Genomic DNA, 19,207 nt, shown 5'->3' on the forward strand with positions numbered 1-19,207 from the left:
CATCCAGTAGAATCCAGTGCATTTATTGTCTTGCAATATCCGAACGGGTGTTTCAGCTTTGGATTGTAACACATACAAATTAATGTTTGCAAGTTTAATGACAATCAGTACTAGAAGCACATCATTGTATAAAGCTCATAGAAAAAAAAATGCCAAATTAGTCATGTATTTTTTTTTCCCGGGAAAAAAAACACAAAACAAAACCCTAAGCATTCCAAATGAAGGCCTCGTGGAAGCAAGCATACCCCCTTCAGAAAAAGTTAGGAACAAGTCAGAATCGACTATGAGCATAGGCAGCCGAAATACAAATACTCATTCTTTCTACAAGCAGCTAATTTAGCTAGAGACAGAGTTTACATGGTCAAATGAGATGGGACATTGGCCAGGAGCACGCTCTCATGCACAGCCTGAGCCACGGGAGGGGACAGCCGCTGCTCTACCCATCAGATAAATGAATGACCTTGTGTTAACAGTGAACTGCTCAAGTGCAAACCAAAGTAAATCTAGATTAGTAGGAGAGCTGGACTAAGATGAGCAACTGAAAGACTATGCTTCAGGGTCTAGAAGAAGCAGCCCCTGTCCCAGTTATATTCCTGCAGTCCTGGCCTTAATGGGCACTTTATACAGACACTGTTGCTCTAATCCACAAGGGAAAGCAAACAGCATGCCAAGTTTGACTTCAGATGTTGCCGTCTCGCTACTTTAAAGCAAGATTGACTCACGGTGGACATTAAAAATGGAGAACCAGCTTAGGGCTGTTTCTGTAGGTCTAGAAAGAATACCAGAACTTCTAAATACAATCCTAATGGCAAGAAATACTGTTTATTTGAATAGTTAGCTACCTAAGTGTTCTGACTCGATGCACTGACCAAACCTCTCCAAGAGTTAAAGAGTGCTGTGGTATTGACTTGCTTCAGTTGTATCCAGAACATACAAAGTTGACAACTTAAAGCTTTATTGTAATTCGCAATAATATAAACAAGTGCTGAAATTCAGTCAATGTCCATTTCAGGAAGCTTCTTCTCAGTGGCAGTGGGGGCAGCACCAGCCCCACTCTGCTCAGCAGCCTGGGACCCAGTGGTGGCTTCTCCCCCACCTTCTACTGGTCCATTAGGTTCAGCTGGTTTCTGCTCCTCCTTTGGGAGTTCAACTTTGGGTTTTGGTTTTGTGACTATAGGATTACAAATACTTGTCAATTCCTAGAAAACAGAAGTAAAACACTGTTAGAGATGTTTCTATCTACCAACAGTTAGTAGATAATGCTGCTCAAATTAACTTTTGATAGCACCAGCTGGGTGTTTGAGTTGACAGCTGATGTCCCCCAATACATGTTGAACAGATTAATACCCAGTCACTGTCCTGGTAGTAGAGATTTCTCACCTCAGAATTTTCCTCTGGGCACAAACATATAGACCAAGACGACAGAAAGATTCACAAAAATTCAGCCAAGTAAGAGACTTACTTTAGTTTTAGCTTGTATCTCTTTAGCTTTTATAACTGGATCCAAAGTAAGACTTCTCTTGTTTTGAAGATTAAGTTTATTGTTCATCCACTCCATAGCTTCATTCGCACTCTTCTCCACTTTTGCTACATCAGCTTCATCTAGATGGTCATACTGTTCATCCTGCAACAGACAACTTAGTAGTAGCATGTAAAATATTTGTCTTTAACATCTAAATTGAATGCTTATTTCTTCAAGCTTTGAGCTTCAAAACACTAGAAAGACCATTTAGCCCAAAGGCTGTTCTAATTAGCAGAGCAGTTAAGCTGATCCCCCACAGCTCTGTAACCAGAGAACTGAAGCTCTACTGCTGCTGGCATTTTCCCCTCCCTGAGGAAATCAACACCTGATTAAAAGAGACTGTTAAATTTTCAAGCCAGCATCCACTTCTGAAAATACAGTAATTATCAAGAACCCAGAAGCTACCCAGGAGGCTGCCCCAGCTTTTTGTTTGAAGGAGCTTACTTAAAATTCAGAGAAGATTTGTACCACTTCCTTACATTTGCCAGAAGGATGGAAATACCTTTGCTTTGAATGCATGAACAGTTTTCATGTACTGTTGAATCTGCTTCCCTAAGTCCTCAAATGCTTTTGGTCTTTCCTCCGATTCTTGAAACCTTGCCTGGATAGGCTGACCCAGAGCCTGAAACAAAGTACAATAGGTATCAAAACCCATGCCATGTCATAATATGATCCTGCAAGATTTGGCAGGGTACATCAGCATTTCTGAACCCCTTATGGAACTTTTACTCTTCCCTCCACTTACAGGAGTGACTGAATCTCCCTCACCTCCATATTCTTACGGATCTACTGGAGATCTGCTCCTCATACACTTAATAAGACAAACTACTTAGTTTGCATCAGTGCCAATCTCTGGATCAGCAGACCCAAGACAGCTCCCCACATGAACAAAGTTCTCTAGATTCAGCCAATTCCAATGGGAATGTAAGAACCACTTACCTTCAATTCTGTCAATTTATCAATGTAAATTTGTTTGGGTTGGTCTTCACCGTCTTCATAAAGCCAGTTTTCTGTATCTTCCAGCTTCAGCGTGAAGCTATTTCGATCCTGAAGCAATCCATACAAAACAGGTAGGTGAGAATTCTATTAGGTGGCAGGTGGTATTAAGTGGTACTTGGAACATTTCTGGAAGGGTTGTGTTTTTAGAATGTAAAGAACTGTCTGAAACTCTTTATCCTATTTTAGTTAAGAATAAGCAACAAAGTATTCTTCAGCATGGCTTTGTGGTAGAGAGCAGGACTAAGGAAGTGACACCCACTGTTCAGATCAATACTGTCACATAAAAGCATATTTCCCCCCCCACCCGTTTTTTCCCCCTTCACGTTTACATCATCACTACACAAGCAAGTCTGAGAACAGAGTGGAACTTGTTTTTAGCAAAGGTACCATGAATCTCACTTGGCTTGTCCCAGTTTTAGCTCTGCAGACACCTTGCTAGCAAGGCTCCCATTATAATAAACGGAGGTCTAGCCAAGAGTTCAGAGTGATTCATCTGACTAATATAGTCATCTAAGTCACAATTTTATTAATTACACACCAAGCTCCTTTAGTACACCAGGAAAAGCTAATTAATAATATCAAAGAGAATTTTAGGCAACCTATTCAGATACAGCTTCCCACATTTAGTCAGACTAATCCCACCCATTATGTTCCTAGGTAGGGTTGTTCGTTCTTTCTTTTTACTCAAACTATTCCTAAACATTGACAGAGCACCAAAATAGATCAGATTGCCTTAAAATGATTGTGCAAGTGCTCCTAGTCTGTTTCAGTCTGAACACACATGCTCTGATATCATCTTAATTACTGCAACTGTTTTGGAGAACACACAGTATATCCTGGGTACCATCTGCTTGTACTTGGGCCACATTTAGAAGGTTATCTTCATAGCCAGAAAGGTAAAAAGCTGTTTCTCCAAATTTGAAGTCTGAAAATATAGTCTAAGTAAACATAGTATCTGATACATGTCAGAGGTTATTAAAACAGAACTGTTCATTTTAACAAAACACATTAAAAGACAATCAAGCTAGCAATACTTACGTCTTCACTAACAAACTTCTCATAAATACTGCAGAGTTTGTCTCTCATATCATACACATATTCTTCCACTGCATTCTTGGCATCGTTCCTCTCTTTCTCTAGCTTATCCTGCATTATCATTTTACCCTGTGAACAAGTTGTCAAGTTAGCTGGCTAGAAACCTACTCATTTAACATTTATTGTCAGGATACCTTGTGAGCAAAGACTTAAGTTTGACTAAAGATTTTGAAATAACTGTGGTTTACAGAACTGCCCTAAACACAGTACATGAATAAAAACTAATTTCAGTTTTGCCGGGATATCCAATACAGCACAGAAGAACCTTGCTGCAGTTGAGGAACCTTCACCCTGATGGTAGCAGCCATCCAGTACCTCATAACTGCAGGTCATTTTGGAAATACTCACTCTGTGAACTAGCTTTCCTGCAGAACACCTCTTCAGTAAGATTTACAGCATTCACTTAACAGGAATAATATATTTTGGCTCCATGGGACACTGTTGTTCACCTCAGAAAAAACTGCATGTTTTTTCCTTTTCACCTTTACTTGATCACCCTTAACCACATTCAATGAACAGCAAAATTTCTGGAGATTGACCAGTGAAATATTTAGCTTGGACAAGTAAGAGTTTACCTCGTTCTCAATGAATAAGTTCAGCATGTCCTTCCCTATCTGCCACACCAACTGATTCTCAATGGGAAGGTCCACTGTAGTAGTCTTTACTTTAGCCTTCTTGGCTTGAGGTGGCTGATCCACTTTCTTGTCTTTTGAGTCAGCCTGAGAAGTCTGCATTAAAGAAATAGACTCAAAGTCAAAGACAGCATCACTAGTTCATTCGCTCTGAGTATTCAAGACTTACGATAGGAAGAGTACTATTGAGCTAGCACACCTCAACATCAGAACTACATATTATCTGTCATTCTGACACTTCAGCTGCTAAAAAGCTGAAAAAAGTGAACTTTACTGGGCACCCTGACTACACTCATGGGGGTGGTGGTTCTTAGAGTACAACACTTTTCTAGTATTAAGTTATTGAAAACTAAACTATTATTTCTTCCATGAACAGGAAAGTTCACCCACTTTATCCGTACCACATCACTTGACAGGTCTGCAATTATCCATGCCATTTATGTACTCCTAAAGCTCTAACCACAATGCAGACTACCAATATATTCAAATAAAAGTTTAGCTTCCAGAGCTATGACAAAGGCAGCAGATATGCTCATGCACTACATGCTGGCATGAATCTTCCAGAAGTACCCTGTAAGAAAACAGATTCATGTTACCTCCATTTCTTCAGACTCTGCCTTATTTTCAGGTTGAGCCTGCTGGTGTTCTTCAGTCTTTTGTTGCTCTTCCTGGTCTACTTGCATTTTCTGAAATTCATGAAGAGATACAATTTGACATATTAAACAATGCATAACCAGATCATTGCTACAGTTCCTAAGCTGATCACTTCACTTATACCTAATACTCTTTAGGCAAAAGAAACAGAATGAAAACTCAAGTAAAGTCTCAAGGTATAAATTATAAGAGCTTTTAGTCTTTGCTTAGGCAAGCAACAGCTCCATGATTAGAAAGTTCATCTATACCTCACAGTCCTGGTTTCAAGAGATCTGTCACTGGTGTAACATACTTCAATTAGTACTTAATCACATCTTCATATTTTAGTTGCTGGACAGGTCTACTGAATCCCTACACAAGTCTTAGAACCTTCCCAGAATTGGCCAATTGTGCTTCATGAGTTTTCTAAGTAGCTAAGAGCAATGAAGTTTCCTACCTCTTCCTCTTTCACATGCTGATCTGTTTCCATAGGCTCTTCATTCTCATCTGACTTATGAACCTCCACTAAAGATGCACTTGACACACTGAAGATACCATGGATATTTACTCTAACTTTGACCTTCACTTTTGAACTGGATCCATCTGTTTGAGGCGTGACCTTCTGAACCAAGAAGTGAGCTAAACAATCCCAGAGAGAAAAACACACCATTTGATTAACTTCATTGCCAAATGTAAAGTAAAACCTGACTGTTGCTGACAACAGATCACTGCAATGCACTCCGATGCGCAAGTGCTACTCAAGTCAAACAATTCAGTGTTTCACACAGCAAAGCTAGGATACATGGCTACTAGAACTTCTCCATGGCACACTGTAAAAGCTGGTGTTATCTTGTATTTTAGTAAAAGACTGCACAATTCTGAGTATGCCCCTTTCAGGTTTGCTCCAACATTAAGATGCTAGTTATTGAGCCTATTTGCCCACAAACTTAATGTTACTCCACTCATTTTACTGTGGATCCATGACTTTGGAAACCCGTTCCTACAGCATTTGTAGTAGTTGCACTTTCCAGACTACATTAATTAGACAGAAGTCCTGAAACATGTGCAAGACTATTAACAAAGCTTAAAGTTACAGAATGGTCTTAACCTATAGCAGGATCTGGGTAAGGCAACTCCTTGGGAGAGCTGTAGTATGCCTCAAGAGTAAAAGGCTCCTTTCTGTAGAATGTGAGGACCTTGGAAAATGGAGCAGGATGGTTCTTGGGGAAGACCTCACAGTCACTGTAAGAGAAAACACAGAGCATTTATTCAGTATGTGGGATAATGCATCTTATAAAGATAACAAAACTCTTCTAGATACTCTTATACCTTAAGGAACAGCTTTTTAAAAAAGTGACAAAAGAGTCTAACCTGTTAAGTTAAAATAAGACCAAGCACCATGCAGGAAGTGCTAAACTGCCATCCATCCTCGGTTTTGTTTTCTACTGTCATTAACTTAAGAAAAAGTATCAAATCTAAATTTTTAAATAGGCACTATTCTTAAAGTGTTATTATTGTCATCAGGTAGTTTTAAATTGTATGTAACCATGCAAGAAGATTGACTTTTTTTTACCTTAGCCCTTCCTCTGCTGGTGAATTCCATCGTAAAGAAACAGGATATGGTATCAAATCTGTGATAGAAAATTCTCTCACTTTGAAAGCCGGAGATAAAATAGCACACTGAAAGAGCACAAGAGTCATATTACAAACAGTCAAACTTCAGGTGAACAGTAATTTATTCAGCAAGTAGCTATTTACGCTGCTTAATATGTAGATTTACTCTAGGTTAAGGGAGGACTAAAACTGATGGGCTTGGAACCTGCATAATAAGTACTGGAAGCTCTTATGGACCCTTCCTTTTCAGGAAGCTGACCCAGTCTGTTCACTCTGAAAATGGAAATACAAAAATTCTCATTTAGAGCCATCATGTTTGGTTTGCTGTGGTTAGGCTAATTAATTGTTTTCAGTAGCAACATAAGAAATCAGAAAGCGTCAATTAAAATTACTTTTTATAGTGACATAGTAGTAAGGGTCTTTTTGCATACTGTAATACAAAACTCTACTTTTAAGCGGATTCCAACACCTAATTCATACCACTGATGGAACAGAGCTCTAAGCACATGTTAAGTATTTGAGGAGAGAAATGAGATGATCACAGCAGAATTAAGGTGCACACAGAAGATGGTAGCACTAGTAACCACAGAGTATTTACTACTGCTTAAGCCATTCAACAGTGACCAATTCCAGTTCAGGACACAGATCTCCATTAGCAAGAATCTAAGCTTTCATTTCCACCCTTGTTGCTAAGCAACTGCCGTAACACAAGTTTATCAGCAGTGCTGTAAAAAAATTTTCCCTTGTTTAACCTAGACCCCCAAAGGAGCCTGGAGGAGAAGACATCATCATAAGAGCTTTAACAGACTCCCAGGTTCCAGCCATAGCACAAGCAGAGTACACATTTCGCTTCAAGCTACACCGATCCATTGATTTGGCTTTAACAGCACAAAGGAATCACTTAAAGCTGCTGTTCTCATTCTTCCAGCTGCTTTCCTGAAGCTTATTTGAATCCATTCTATGATACACGTGAAGTATCTTTTATATTACCTGTGAACTCTGGCTCAAATATTTATGGATTTCAATACAAATACTCACGGTAAAACAAACAGCACTTTTTACCTGCAGAGCACAACCTCGTGCCACAGCCTCATCTGCATTCAAAGTTGTACTGACTTCTTTGCCAAAAAATTTACTGATCTTCTCTTTTACGGCAGGGATTCTTGTGGTACCACCAACTATCTCTACTGCATAAATATCCTCCTTCTTTAACTCTAGAAAGGAGTTAGGCATTAGTTTTTATAAATTAAGTGTTGCTGTTTTACGTGAATATGCGTGAACATTTTAAACTAAATGTTTTACTAAACCAACCATTATTTTGAGCTTGATCGCTAAGTAATAAGAGTTTTAGATCTTAGCTTGTATGAAAGTTTTAAAGAGCTTGTAACTGCTAAGCGAGAAATTGATAGCTATGCTAAATCCATTTGTCCAACTTCTGTCAACACCCAAAGGAAGCTTGTATTATGGATCTCTTCTCTGTATGCAGAATACAGAATGTGCATACACTTACTGGCTTGCTCCAGCACACTGCGAAGGGGTGGTTCTACTCTTGCAAGGAGTCCATCACACATCTCTAAAAATTTGCTTCTGTTGGAAGAAGCCATAAATAAAGCTTTAGTATTCCATAAGCAAGTTAATTCTGCAAATACAACAGGACACCAAAATGGTAAGAATGCCATTTTAACTATGTACTGCAGGTTTTTCTCTCCCCCAATCCTAGTTTTATACTTATTTTGCATATTCCCCCAGACAAATCTGGTTCTAGTAGTCTAGGCACACTTGCAACATTCACAGCCCTTCCTCCTAACTCAAGGCCACCAACCAGTCTCTAAACATTATGATGCTGAGCAGCACCCCTGCACATGTTCTTACATTTGCCACCTCCCTCCAGTCCTAAGAACTAGGACTTTATGCTAAGTTACTTTCTTGACTGAAGCAACTTCAATGAAGGGCACTCTAAAGCTTACCTTTGTAAAAGCATAAACATTACCTGTTCATTGTTCCAGAGACATCTATGTCATTCATGAAGCATTCTATGTTCATCGGGAGATCAGAGGCATTAGCACTCATCAATTTTTTCAGTTTTTCACATTCCTGGTACAGCCTCAACAACGCACGAATCTTTGACTTTATGTCTAGTTTGTATTTCTTTCCGAATTCTTCACAAAAGTATTCAACTAACATCTCATCAAACTTTCTGCCTCCAAGTGTTGTATCAAATGATGTAGCAAGAACCTTAAAAAAATTCAACTCTTCAGTAATAGTACAATTTGTCATTACTTCACTGAAACTGATTAGCAGTTAATGTGAACATATTTGTTGTTTCAAATATAGTCCCAAGATAAAGCAAGTATTACAACATTACTATAGAGGAAGAACGATACTGGTGCAGCCACAACACAAAAAATCCAGTACAGTTCATTTTTATTCTGCCCTTCCCATCACCAGTAAGGAGTTTCTTTTGATAAGCCTCATCTAGAAGTCTAACCTATCCCAAACAATAAAGCTTTGTCTCATACTCATCTTTCAGATTTCATGGACACTGCTGGCAATAATTAAGCTATTCTCCTATATTTCAGGGCAATCTAAGTAGCAATTGCATCACTAACATCTGATAGTTTATGTGGATTGTAACTGCAGTAATAGTCATACACATCTTAAGATATTTGGGTGGATTTTTTTTTTTGGTTTTTTTTTTTTTTTTTTTTTTCAGCCTACCAAGTCTAAACCATTATTATCCTATGGCTTTTGTAGCTGATACAGTATGTTCGAAGTGCTATTAGAGAAAGAACCACCATTACCACGGCCAAATTCTGGCAGCTACACAAGTTAGATGTCTTTGTGAACAGTAATTCTCACACAAATTGCAGTGCACACATACAGCAGTTACAAGCTCCCGGAGAAGAAAAAAACATCTGCTATCTCAAATGCTAAAAAGCAGCCTTGGGCACAGCAGCCCTCCTGTAATGAGGTGACAACTTTTAAAAGAAATTTAGGAAGGCAGAGCAAGGCTTAGCAACACAATCTGTTCAGTAACTTGTACTGTAAGCAGACCATCAGAGTTTCCAGGCTCTGCTTCGCCACTGTCAGTTTGAATCATATCCCAGTTTAATATTTGATGCCTCATAAGGGTGGAACATGCTTACACCAAGCTAAAAATAAAACATGAAGAGAATAAATGTTATTAACTCCTGCAAAAAGGAGCTCATTTTTGATGAGGGAATTATCTGCAAAGAACATCTGTAGCCCACCCACCTCAGCTGATTCTACTTTTTAAATATATTTTGAACTTTTTTTAAATAGAAATCAGTAAAGTATCACATTATTCTCAACACACATTAGACTAGGTTTGGTCACTACACTGTTTTAACTGCCTTGCTGTCCAGCTCTCCATTCTATACTCAAAAGCATCCCTTCAATAATTGTATGGTTTCAAAGTTTAAAAGACAAATATGAGAAACACAAAGTAGGTTACGTTTCCTCACAACAAAACTAATGCTTTCAGAACTCTTGACTTCTCTTCATTTCACTACCCCATACTTTGAAATGTGCGTCTGTTTCTCAAGCCGAATAAGCTATTGGAACTGAAAAAAATCCAGACTGTTATTGTAAAAGAGCCAACTAAGAAATGTTAGTATTTGCTGGAAAATAGTAATGCTTCGGCAACTTACACTTAGAAGTACACTGTAACTTAACTTCCACTTGCAGCTTAAAGTAATTAAGAATTATTTTTTTTTTTACCATTCACTGTGGTGCTCATGTAAAAGAATAAAAACACATTGTCACTTACAACATTCTAGAAATTCCTGTTTTAATGCTGGATCTCATGACTGAACTGGATTATTTTTTGAAGCAGCATACAGTCAGCTATGATAATTTCTGAATAAGTAATTTAATCCAGGTTTGTTATTCTTTGCCAAAGTCTGCTGATCAAGACATGTTTACTTCCTCCACATATCGCTCAAAAACTCTCTAGTTCCCTGCCCTACTTTTAACTCCAGACAAAGTACAATTTTTAGAATATGAATTGAGTTGTCTGAACGTGCTTATATAAAGACAGGCAAGCTTGCCTGTCACAGGCCATGTATGTACTGATGAATATTACTACTGGTGATTAAAATGGATGCATAACACATTGTTTACTTTCAGTTTTCCTTTGTTGAATGCACAAACAGAAACTTGATATGCAGAATGCCCCATATCCACAAAAACAACATTCCGTGGCTTCTCTTCCAAGGCAGGCAGGTCTTGCTTATAGATTCCATATGCAAGGGCAACTACACAGACAGAAGAGTCAAAGACAACATTCAGTTTTGTAATTGCTTAATAAATGGTACATCAGTAAACAGCATCAGCATTTCATCTTACTTTTCAAACTACAGAAATTGATTATCTCATTAAAGAAAATTCCCAATGCTAAAGAAACATGGAAGAACACTAAACAGCATTAGTCCCTCCTAGTAGCTGCATTAAAACAAAAATATTCAAGAAGTCTCTTTATGCCTCTGTAAATCAGTGAAGGAAAACAGAACAGAGCTTAAGAAACTTTGTGATCAACTAATCTATTTTAAGTTTACAAAACTAGCAGTAATACCAAAGGGTATGGACGAATGACAGATTAAAAGCCCTTTTATCTAATAAAACTACAATATTAGGTGAGAGAGAAAGGAAGGTATTACCTGCGGTTGTTTCATTTATTAGTCTCAGACAGTTGAGACCAGCAATCTGTGTAGCATCCATCACAGATCTCCTTTCTGCATCTGTGTAAAAAGAAGGAACCTGCAAGAAGATCAGACAGCTAATATTAACATTTAGAAAAGCCATCTTTAGTAAACAGTTACAACAAGTGCATATAGGGACTTGGTATAGAGAACAGCTGAGGTATCCTTCAAATTTAGTGTTCATGTCAGCTGCAATAGAGAAAGCAAAGAAAACATCACATGAAGACAAAGTTACTTTTTGCAAACCTTCTTCCATTCCCTCTCACAAGCTACTCATTTTAGGAGCAAAGAACCAGAAACAGGCGTCAAATATTATTTATGCTGCTAATTAGCAGCAATTTAAGACATTTCACCATTACAGAAGCAAATCTAGTTTTGGAGAAGAGATGTGAGTAAGGTTTGGTTTTAAATACAAGAGACAAAGACCTGAATATTCAGGTTTAATGGGCAATTTAAAGCTGTTACAACCAACCTCTTCAGTTTATGATACTAACCAAATACATAATTATTTATTATCACATACTTACAGAAACAACACAGTCAACTACAGGCTTCTTAAGCGCATTCTCAGCAGTCTCTTTTAATTTGGTAAGAAGCATTCCTGTCACCTGTTCAATAGTAAAGTTTCTTTCTTCTTCCATATACATGGCCTTCAAATAAAAATTGTGTACATATATATTACACTACAGTAAAAAACATGCACTACAAACGTAAGGAACACATGCAAGAAACAGTCTTTACAAAAAACAAGCTTAAGTAATGCAGCTCTATGCCACCTTCTCCAACGGCCTCGCTTGTGCATAGCAAGTGCAATAAGATAATACATAAGCACTGGAATGCACATTTAAGAATTCACATACACAAAGCTGCTCTGGACACAGATTTTTTTTTAATCCAAATCACTAGACAATGCCTCGGATGCCTTCCTCCCTACTGTTTTGGAATAAGTTAATTAGTTATTACTAAAATCCAAAACAGAAGTTCAGCCATTGTTGAAAGAGAAGTTTTTACCATTTCACCTGAAGTACTAAGCTGACATCTTAGACCCTTGCAGTATCTGAACAGCATAATAAGTACACCGGTCAAGTAGCTTGTCTTGACAAATTTAACATGGAGTCAAGGGGAAAAAAGAAAAAAGCACTGCTAACAGTTTGTATGAGACTGGCTTTGCAAGGCAGAGAAATTGTATAACTGTGTTAAAATCAGTCTCACCTAACACCTGGAGAGACCATCTCTTATTCCCTGTTTAAGGCTTTCCATTCACAAGAGAACAGAGACTACAGCAAGCAGATTCAAAATAAAGAGATAAAAGGAAACTTTATCAGTTTCCTCCTCTGGCTCTTCTTCAAATATGCCAGACTTACCTTGATGCCAGTTGAGCCTGTTGGCAGCTGGACAAGTTCATACGCAAGGCTTGCTTTTTCAGCTTGAACAAAGGGATCTGAGAATGCACGACCATGAAATCTTTTAAAACTTTGTACTGTATTCTTTGCATTTGAAATAACCTAGAGGAAAAGAAATCTTTAATACAACATGTCAGGGGAACATTGCATTTCAAACAGAAGACAGAGTTTTGTTCTCATGCTTCCCTCACCAGAATATTTGTCATTTGTATCTTAATAGTACCAGGGCAGTTGCTAGAAGGTAAGCAACTTCATTCTGATTGCTCAGGTAACCTACAAGAATTTGAGACTTAAGATAAAAATGTATGCTAGAAAACTGAGCTGAGATTTTACCAGAAATTGATTAAAATAGCACTCAACTTTCATAGTGTATGTGTAGGGCAATTTAAAAAAGTTAGCAAAGTGTCTTTCCCTTTTACCTGTTTCCTACCACCCTACCTTTCTACTGCATTGCAGCCAGTAATTTAGCAAACATAACAAGGATATTGATGTAAACTCCAGTTCAGGTTCATCACATGCATGTGACAGTCAACACACAGGATATTCTCACAAAACAGCTCAAGAACCTTGACATGAAGCTTTAAAAAGTCAGGAGGGCCCCAAGATGATAGTGTCAGCTTGATTTGACTGACAAAAGATAGATTGTCTTTTATTAACAGCAGATATCAGTGCAAGTGGAGAACTGAAAAATCATTACAGCTTGTTTTCACATAGTGCAAGTAAACTTGTTTAATTCTTTCATTTCTATTAGAGAAAGACACATACTGAAAAAACACAGTAATTGACAACGCAGACAAGCACTGTACCATACAACATTTACCTGTGATTCAGTTTCAGTCAAGTGTCTATTTCCTAAGTAACCTGGTTTTGATTTTCTGTAAGTTTAGTTTCTGCAGGACATACCTCATCTCTACTGGATCTCTGTATCAATGAATTTCTTTAAGCTAAGCAGACACTCAATTGCAGAAAAAACATCTGTATTTAGTTCTAGCACAGTTCTTCTGTTCTTGAATAACATGGTTGTGTCCAGTCATTTTTGTATTCTAGATAATGAATCTTCACACATCTCTAGGTATTTTAGGCTAAGAAAAACCAAGTGTTTGAATAGTCACTTCCTGTAGAGGACTTCAAAAAAAGAGTCATGTTTTATAGGGGTTTTACAGCAACACAAGATATGATACAGCAGGACCTAAATGTCACAAGCAGGACAAATCAGCTTAACTTCTTCTTGGTCCTTAAATCATATTTACCTACCTACACCAACAGAAACTCAAAGTATGAGCAAGAATGCCTAAATCAGATACTTAGGTTGTAACTCAACCACAAAGAGGGAAGAAAGCTATATGTATCTACATTTAATTATGTCCCCTTTCACAAAATTATGCATTTAATGGAATTCTATAGAATGTAACCACATAATTAAAAGTTGTCATAATGCACACAAACTGGAACAAGCTAAGGTAGGATGAAACACTACTGCTCTGCTTGAGAATTTACATTTGCAACCTAAAAAAAAAGTTAGTATTTATAAGAATTCCTTAAGAGGCAAAGATTTTTTTTTTTCCCTTTTTATACATTTCATTATGTACAACTATTAACCTTTAGATTTCTATCCAAGATGACAAAGCAGCATTACATGCTGAACAGCTGAATTAAGCTCAGCTGTTCATTACAGTTATGGAGACATGTCCATTACAGTTATGGACACCAGCTTAGAGACATTTGTAACCTTCAATGATAAAAAACACATTCTGCTAATCTGATGTTTGACTACTAAAGTTGCTTTTACCCAAATTATACGCTCACCTGGCTTTTAGCTGCAGCACCAATCGAGCGATTCTTGGGTCCAAAGGCTATACATGACCTGTAAGGAGAAGAAAGATTTCCAGTTAGTAAGTGATTGGTTGAACTACACTGCCTATCTTTTTGTTAAAAATGTTGATAGTATTAACTAGATTAGAGATATTTTAAATAGTATTTGGTCCATTAAGCAAGTTACTCACTCACTACAATACATGCATGGAATGTTCTGTAAATTCTGGAAAGAAACAGGCACTCTAAATTACATTAAAACAGTAACACTCCTCACTGCAGAGCAGCACTGAACCCGAACTTATTCACACTATTTCAAGATTTACATCTAGGTAATAACTCAGTAGACACCCTTTACCTCAATAATTACCTGCCTATCTAAGTCACTCAAAGATAAGTCATTTGCTAATAATACAGGAAACATTCAGTTGTTCAGAAGAAATACACAAGGTAAATTTGATATTAAGAGAATAATTCCTGTATCATGGTACATATTCTGGTACATCTGTACCAAATGCTTACTAAATTTTTCAGTTTTACAGCAAGCCCTTCATGAGCAGGAAGACAAAATCTGAGAGAAAGACTGGTGTTTATGGGTTTCATCTGTACTCACTGAAATAATGTAGATTACAGAAAGAAAAGTCATACTTCACTATAAACTACTTTGTGATAGCTTGGAGCTCTGAAAAATACAGAATAAAAAAATCCTCCCTTTTAGAGAAATTCCTAGACCTATTAATCCTCTTGATTTACGTATTTTAACTACAGAAGCCTTAAGAAAATTAGATCCAGCCTTCTAATCCAAGTTCCTCATACCATTGAGGTAAACTTAGAGGGGAAAAAAACCTGCTATTAGTCAATTTACTGTTGTCAGACATTTACTATTCACACAATATACTAACAGCATAATTAAGCTGCTCTCTATGCAGCAGGTCAAGAAACTTCTTTACAGCAGGGCTATGCCAACAAACAAATTCCAACTCAGCCTGAGGTTTAGAACTGGTCTTCCAAGCAGCAATTGTCAAAAACAGACTTGAAGACTAGACTGATATAATTGCATTGGTTTTATATCTTCCTCCAATTTATTAATAAGCTTAACAAATGAAACAAGGCCCACCCTAAAGCATATGCTGCAACAGAAGTAACATTTCTGAATTAATCTGTTATTATTTGAAATAACTAGTCAAGCGATTGGTTAACAAAAAGTGAGGAAGTTCATAGCATTTTAACCACCACAGTGGAGGTCATCAGAGATCTTATGAAGCAACTGAAGCAGAGCTTTGAACTTCCTTACACACCTGGAGGCATTACTTCTCCTTTGCCCTCCCACCTGCCCTCACTTCTTCAGAAGACATCCCCTGACAGAATATTTCCTCTACACTGAAAATTTGGTTTTTGGCATTCCCTCAGAACAGTACTTCAAGATTAAGTCTTGTTAAAAACTCTACCATTTTCATTATACTATTTTTTTCAGTTTCACTTCTAGCCTTTCATAACTGAATTATTTCCTGAAAGATGCACTGTGTCAGATATTTTATATAGCTCATCTCCTTCAATGAGCTAGATTTGTCTTCATATCTCAAATATATGAAAGCAGAACCTCAACTCCCTGAGGGTCAGATGCCTAGAGCTATCAGACTACTTTGAAATACTTTACGTTAAATGTTTTCCTAGTACATCTAACCTTTAAACCTCTGTATTACTGAGAATACTTCAGAGACTAGTCCTTACTCTAGCACATGTACCAAATTTAAAATTTCTTTCTTCATGTATTCATTGCTTAGAAACAGTAACAGGCAAACAGAACTAAGGGACTGTCTAATGAGAAGCAAGGTCATTTTATGGTTCTGGTCTTTTTAAACAGGTATGAGGGATCTGAAAGAAAAAAAAAAAAAACACAAGACAATGCATCTGACTCACCAAGACCGCTACTTATTTTAGTACCTTCTTAAAATAAAGCTATCCTACATATAGTAAGCTGTAGAAACACTTTTAAGACAGCTTTCCAAACAGTTCCCCTCTGGGTCTGATGCATTGGAAGTTCTTTTTCCACCTTCCATTTTGCATTTCATTCTTAGAAGAGTTTTATCCCAGTCCTCCCTCTCCTTCTTAGCAAGTTTCTTATTAAAAATAAACAATGCACACTCTTCTTCAGAAATGTGTTGGAAGGCTTATTTATATAAGCTCAGTTAGAATATACTATAACCACTGTAAAGCATAACATGCTTCAAGACCAAGTTCACCAGCAAATTGCACTGTTAGTCCCCCTTCCCAGGAAAGGGGATGGCTGATGCTGTACTGTCTATTCACATTCTATTTCCCCATCCTCATAACTCATCAATCTGGTGGCTAGTTTCAAGTGAGAGCTTAAAGGACCCAATACTCAAAACAAGTGCAAATTTTTTTGCTGAACAAAGAAATACACAGACTGAAAGGAAGGCTGCTAAGAAGCTTTTCTAAGCTTTAACCCAACGGCAGGCCAAGGAGCTCGCACAGAGCTAAGCACCAGCTCAGCATTCACCTCCACGGTCCAGTTGCACTAGGGGAAACAGGTATATAGGAAATTAAGATTTGTAACTTCCAACACGGAGAGAGATGCGTTGTTTTTATTATATTCACGCACCCTATCCTTTTAATCATAACAGCAAAGCCCTGCCTCAGGGAGGACAAACTGGTCGCACTATAGAAAAAGGAAAGGAGCAGAGCGGGTCACGCGGAACATCTCTCCGCGTTTGCCGCATGATACCTGTTCTTCTTTTCAGCATTTACTAAAGAAACCCGCTTCTCCCGAACCCGGCTCGCTTACCCCCCCGCACCACGGCAGGACGGGGCCCAGCGGACACCTTCCCTTCAGGTGGAGGCCGCAGCCCCGCTTCTCCCCTCAGCCCTCCCCAGCGCCGCTTCTACCCTCAGCCCGGCCCGCCTCAGGCCCCACTCACGGCGTGCTGCGGTCGCTGTACTCATTGGCGATGGTCTCGATACCGCCGGCGCGGGCCACGGCCACATAACAGCTCTGGAAACCCAAATCGATGCCCACCACCGACATGGCTGAGGCGGGGGAAGGTGGCTGAGGCGGCGGAGGAGCGGCGGCTCAGGCCCGTTTAAATGCGCGGCGGCGGCGGGCGCTGCCTCCTCGGGGCGGGGGGACTTCTCGAAAGATCCCGTCGGGCCGCCGCTGAGGGGAAAGGGGTCAACTCTCGCGAGACTACCGCCGAGCGAGACCGCGCAGGCGCGGGAGCGCACGCATGGGGGCGTGGCTATCCAAGACCACGCCCGTTGCGCGGGTGGGCGGAGCTCCGCCCCCTGCTCCGCCCACCCGCGCAATTATCCTTTTCTTCCCCAAAAAGCCCTTTTTCTTTCGACCTAAGCACCTCCTGAGTAGTTCTGTGTGCTGTTAGGATAAGGCCAAGTGGACGGTGCTGCAGGCGGGTGGGGGGCAACCCCCCAGCACAAATACAGGGTGGGTGGGGAATGGCTGGAGAGCAGCCCTGAGGAGAGGGACGTGGGGGGTGTCGCTGGATGAGAAGCTCAACATGAGCCTGTCCTGGCTTGTGTCAGGAATAGTGTGGCCAGCAGGACTAGGGAAGTGTCCAGAGAAGGGCAACGGAGCTGGCGAGGGGTCTGGGGCACAAGTCTTGTGAGGAGCGACTGAGGGAGCTGGGGGTGTTCAGCCTGGAGAAAAGGAGGCCGAGGGGAGACCTTCTCGCTCTCTACAACTCCCTGAAAGGAGGGGGTAGCCAGGGGGGTCGGTCTCTTCTCCCACGGAACAGGCGACAGGACAAGAGGAAACAGCCTCAAGGTGCACCAGGGGAGGTTTAGGAAAAGTTTCTTCATGGAAAGGGTTATCAAGGATTGGAACAGGCAGCCCAGGGAAGTGGTTGAGGCACCATCCCTGGAGGGCAGACGGGTGCTGAGGGACATGGGTTAGTGGGGGTTTTGTCAATGTTAGGTTAATGGTTGGACTTGATGATCTTAAAGGTCTTTTCCAACCTAAAAGACTGTGATTCTTTGTGCGCTGACAGCCCAGAAACCCCCCGCAGCCTGGGCTGCATCCCCAGCAGCGTGGGCAGCAGGGCGAGGGGGGGATTCTGCCCCTCTGCTCCGCTCTGGGGAGACCCCCCTGCAGTGCTGCCTCCAGCTCTGGGGCACCAACAGCAGAAGGACGTGGACCTGTTGGATTAATCCTAACACAAACCTAATTCTGGCACTTATATTCATGGATGTTGTGAAACTGAATGTTTGGGAATGTTTTTAATTCTGAGCTAAAACGTGCCTAAAATAGGGCAACAAAATGTGTTACAAACAGTCTGTTTCCAAATTCCCAGCCCTGTATTTACACTGCTGCTCCTTGTTCTAATGATCCAGAAAACACATGGCAGAGAAATTCAATATTTGAAGCAGGAAGGAGTCCTGCCCCAGAGGCTGTGGAGCAGCCTCAGTGCCGCGCGTTTGCCATTCCTGGCAGCACCCGGAGTGACGCTGCTCTGGCAGCTGCCAGTGGGCTGGGAATTGCATCACGGTGCTAATGACAGAATAATAATGAAGTATTTCACCTCGGATGTCCTTGAGCGTAGAGCGAGGCACCAAGGAATGGAACCAGCCCACACATGGAGAATATTGTACAACACATACCCACGGCACAAAGAACAGTGAGAAAGAACATCACCTGGGTTTTTTTTTTCACTTTGATTTTTAAAAGGAGAGACCCTGCCAGCAGAGGGCCTGGGAGCTGGTGTCAGAGGGGATCTGTGCCCGGAGCTCCCACGGCCCCGCACT

The 19,207-nt window shown here is 39.9% G+C and overlaps 1 protein-coding gene across 1 annotated transcript; it reads right to left on the reverse strand.

Moving 5' to 3' along the window:
• Positions 1 to 2: 2 nt before the first annotated feature.
• HSPA4 (heat shock protein family A (Hsp70) member 4) lies at positions 3 to 17,640 on the reverse strand. Its single transcript, XM_063348751.1, has 19 exons — positions 17,371 to 17,640; positions 14,426 to 14,483; positions 12,581 to 12,721; positions 11,744 to 11,866; positions 11,175 to 11,274; positions 10,639 to 10,772; positions 8,486 to 8,730; positions 8,006 to 8,082; positions 7,558 to 7,709; positions 6,455 to 6,561; positions 5,990 to 6,123; positions 5,339 to 5,520; positions 4,845 to 4,934; positions 4,192 to 4,344; positions 3,560 to 3,685; positions 2,462 to 2,569; positions 2,025 to 2,144; positions 1,463 to 1,624; positions 3 to 1,199 (listed from the first exon to the last, which is right to left on the reverse strand). The coding sequence occupies exons 1-19, from the start codon at positions 17,475 to 17,477 to the stop codon at positions 993 to 995; spliced, it is 2,526 nt and encodes an 841-aa protein (XP_063204821.1). The 5' UTR covers positions 17,478 to 17,640; the 3' UTR covers positions 3 to 992.
• Positions 17,641 to 19,207: the final 1,567 nt, after the last annotated feature.

This window comes from Chroicocephalus ridibundus, chromosome 11 (genome assembly GCF_963924245.1).
Source record: "Chroicocephalus ridibundus chromosome 11, bChrRid1.1, whole genome shotgun sequence".
Taxonomy (NCBI): Eukaryota; Metazoa; Chordata; class Aves; order Charadriiformes; family Laridae; genus Chroicocephalus; species Chroicocephalus ridibundus.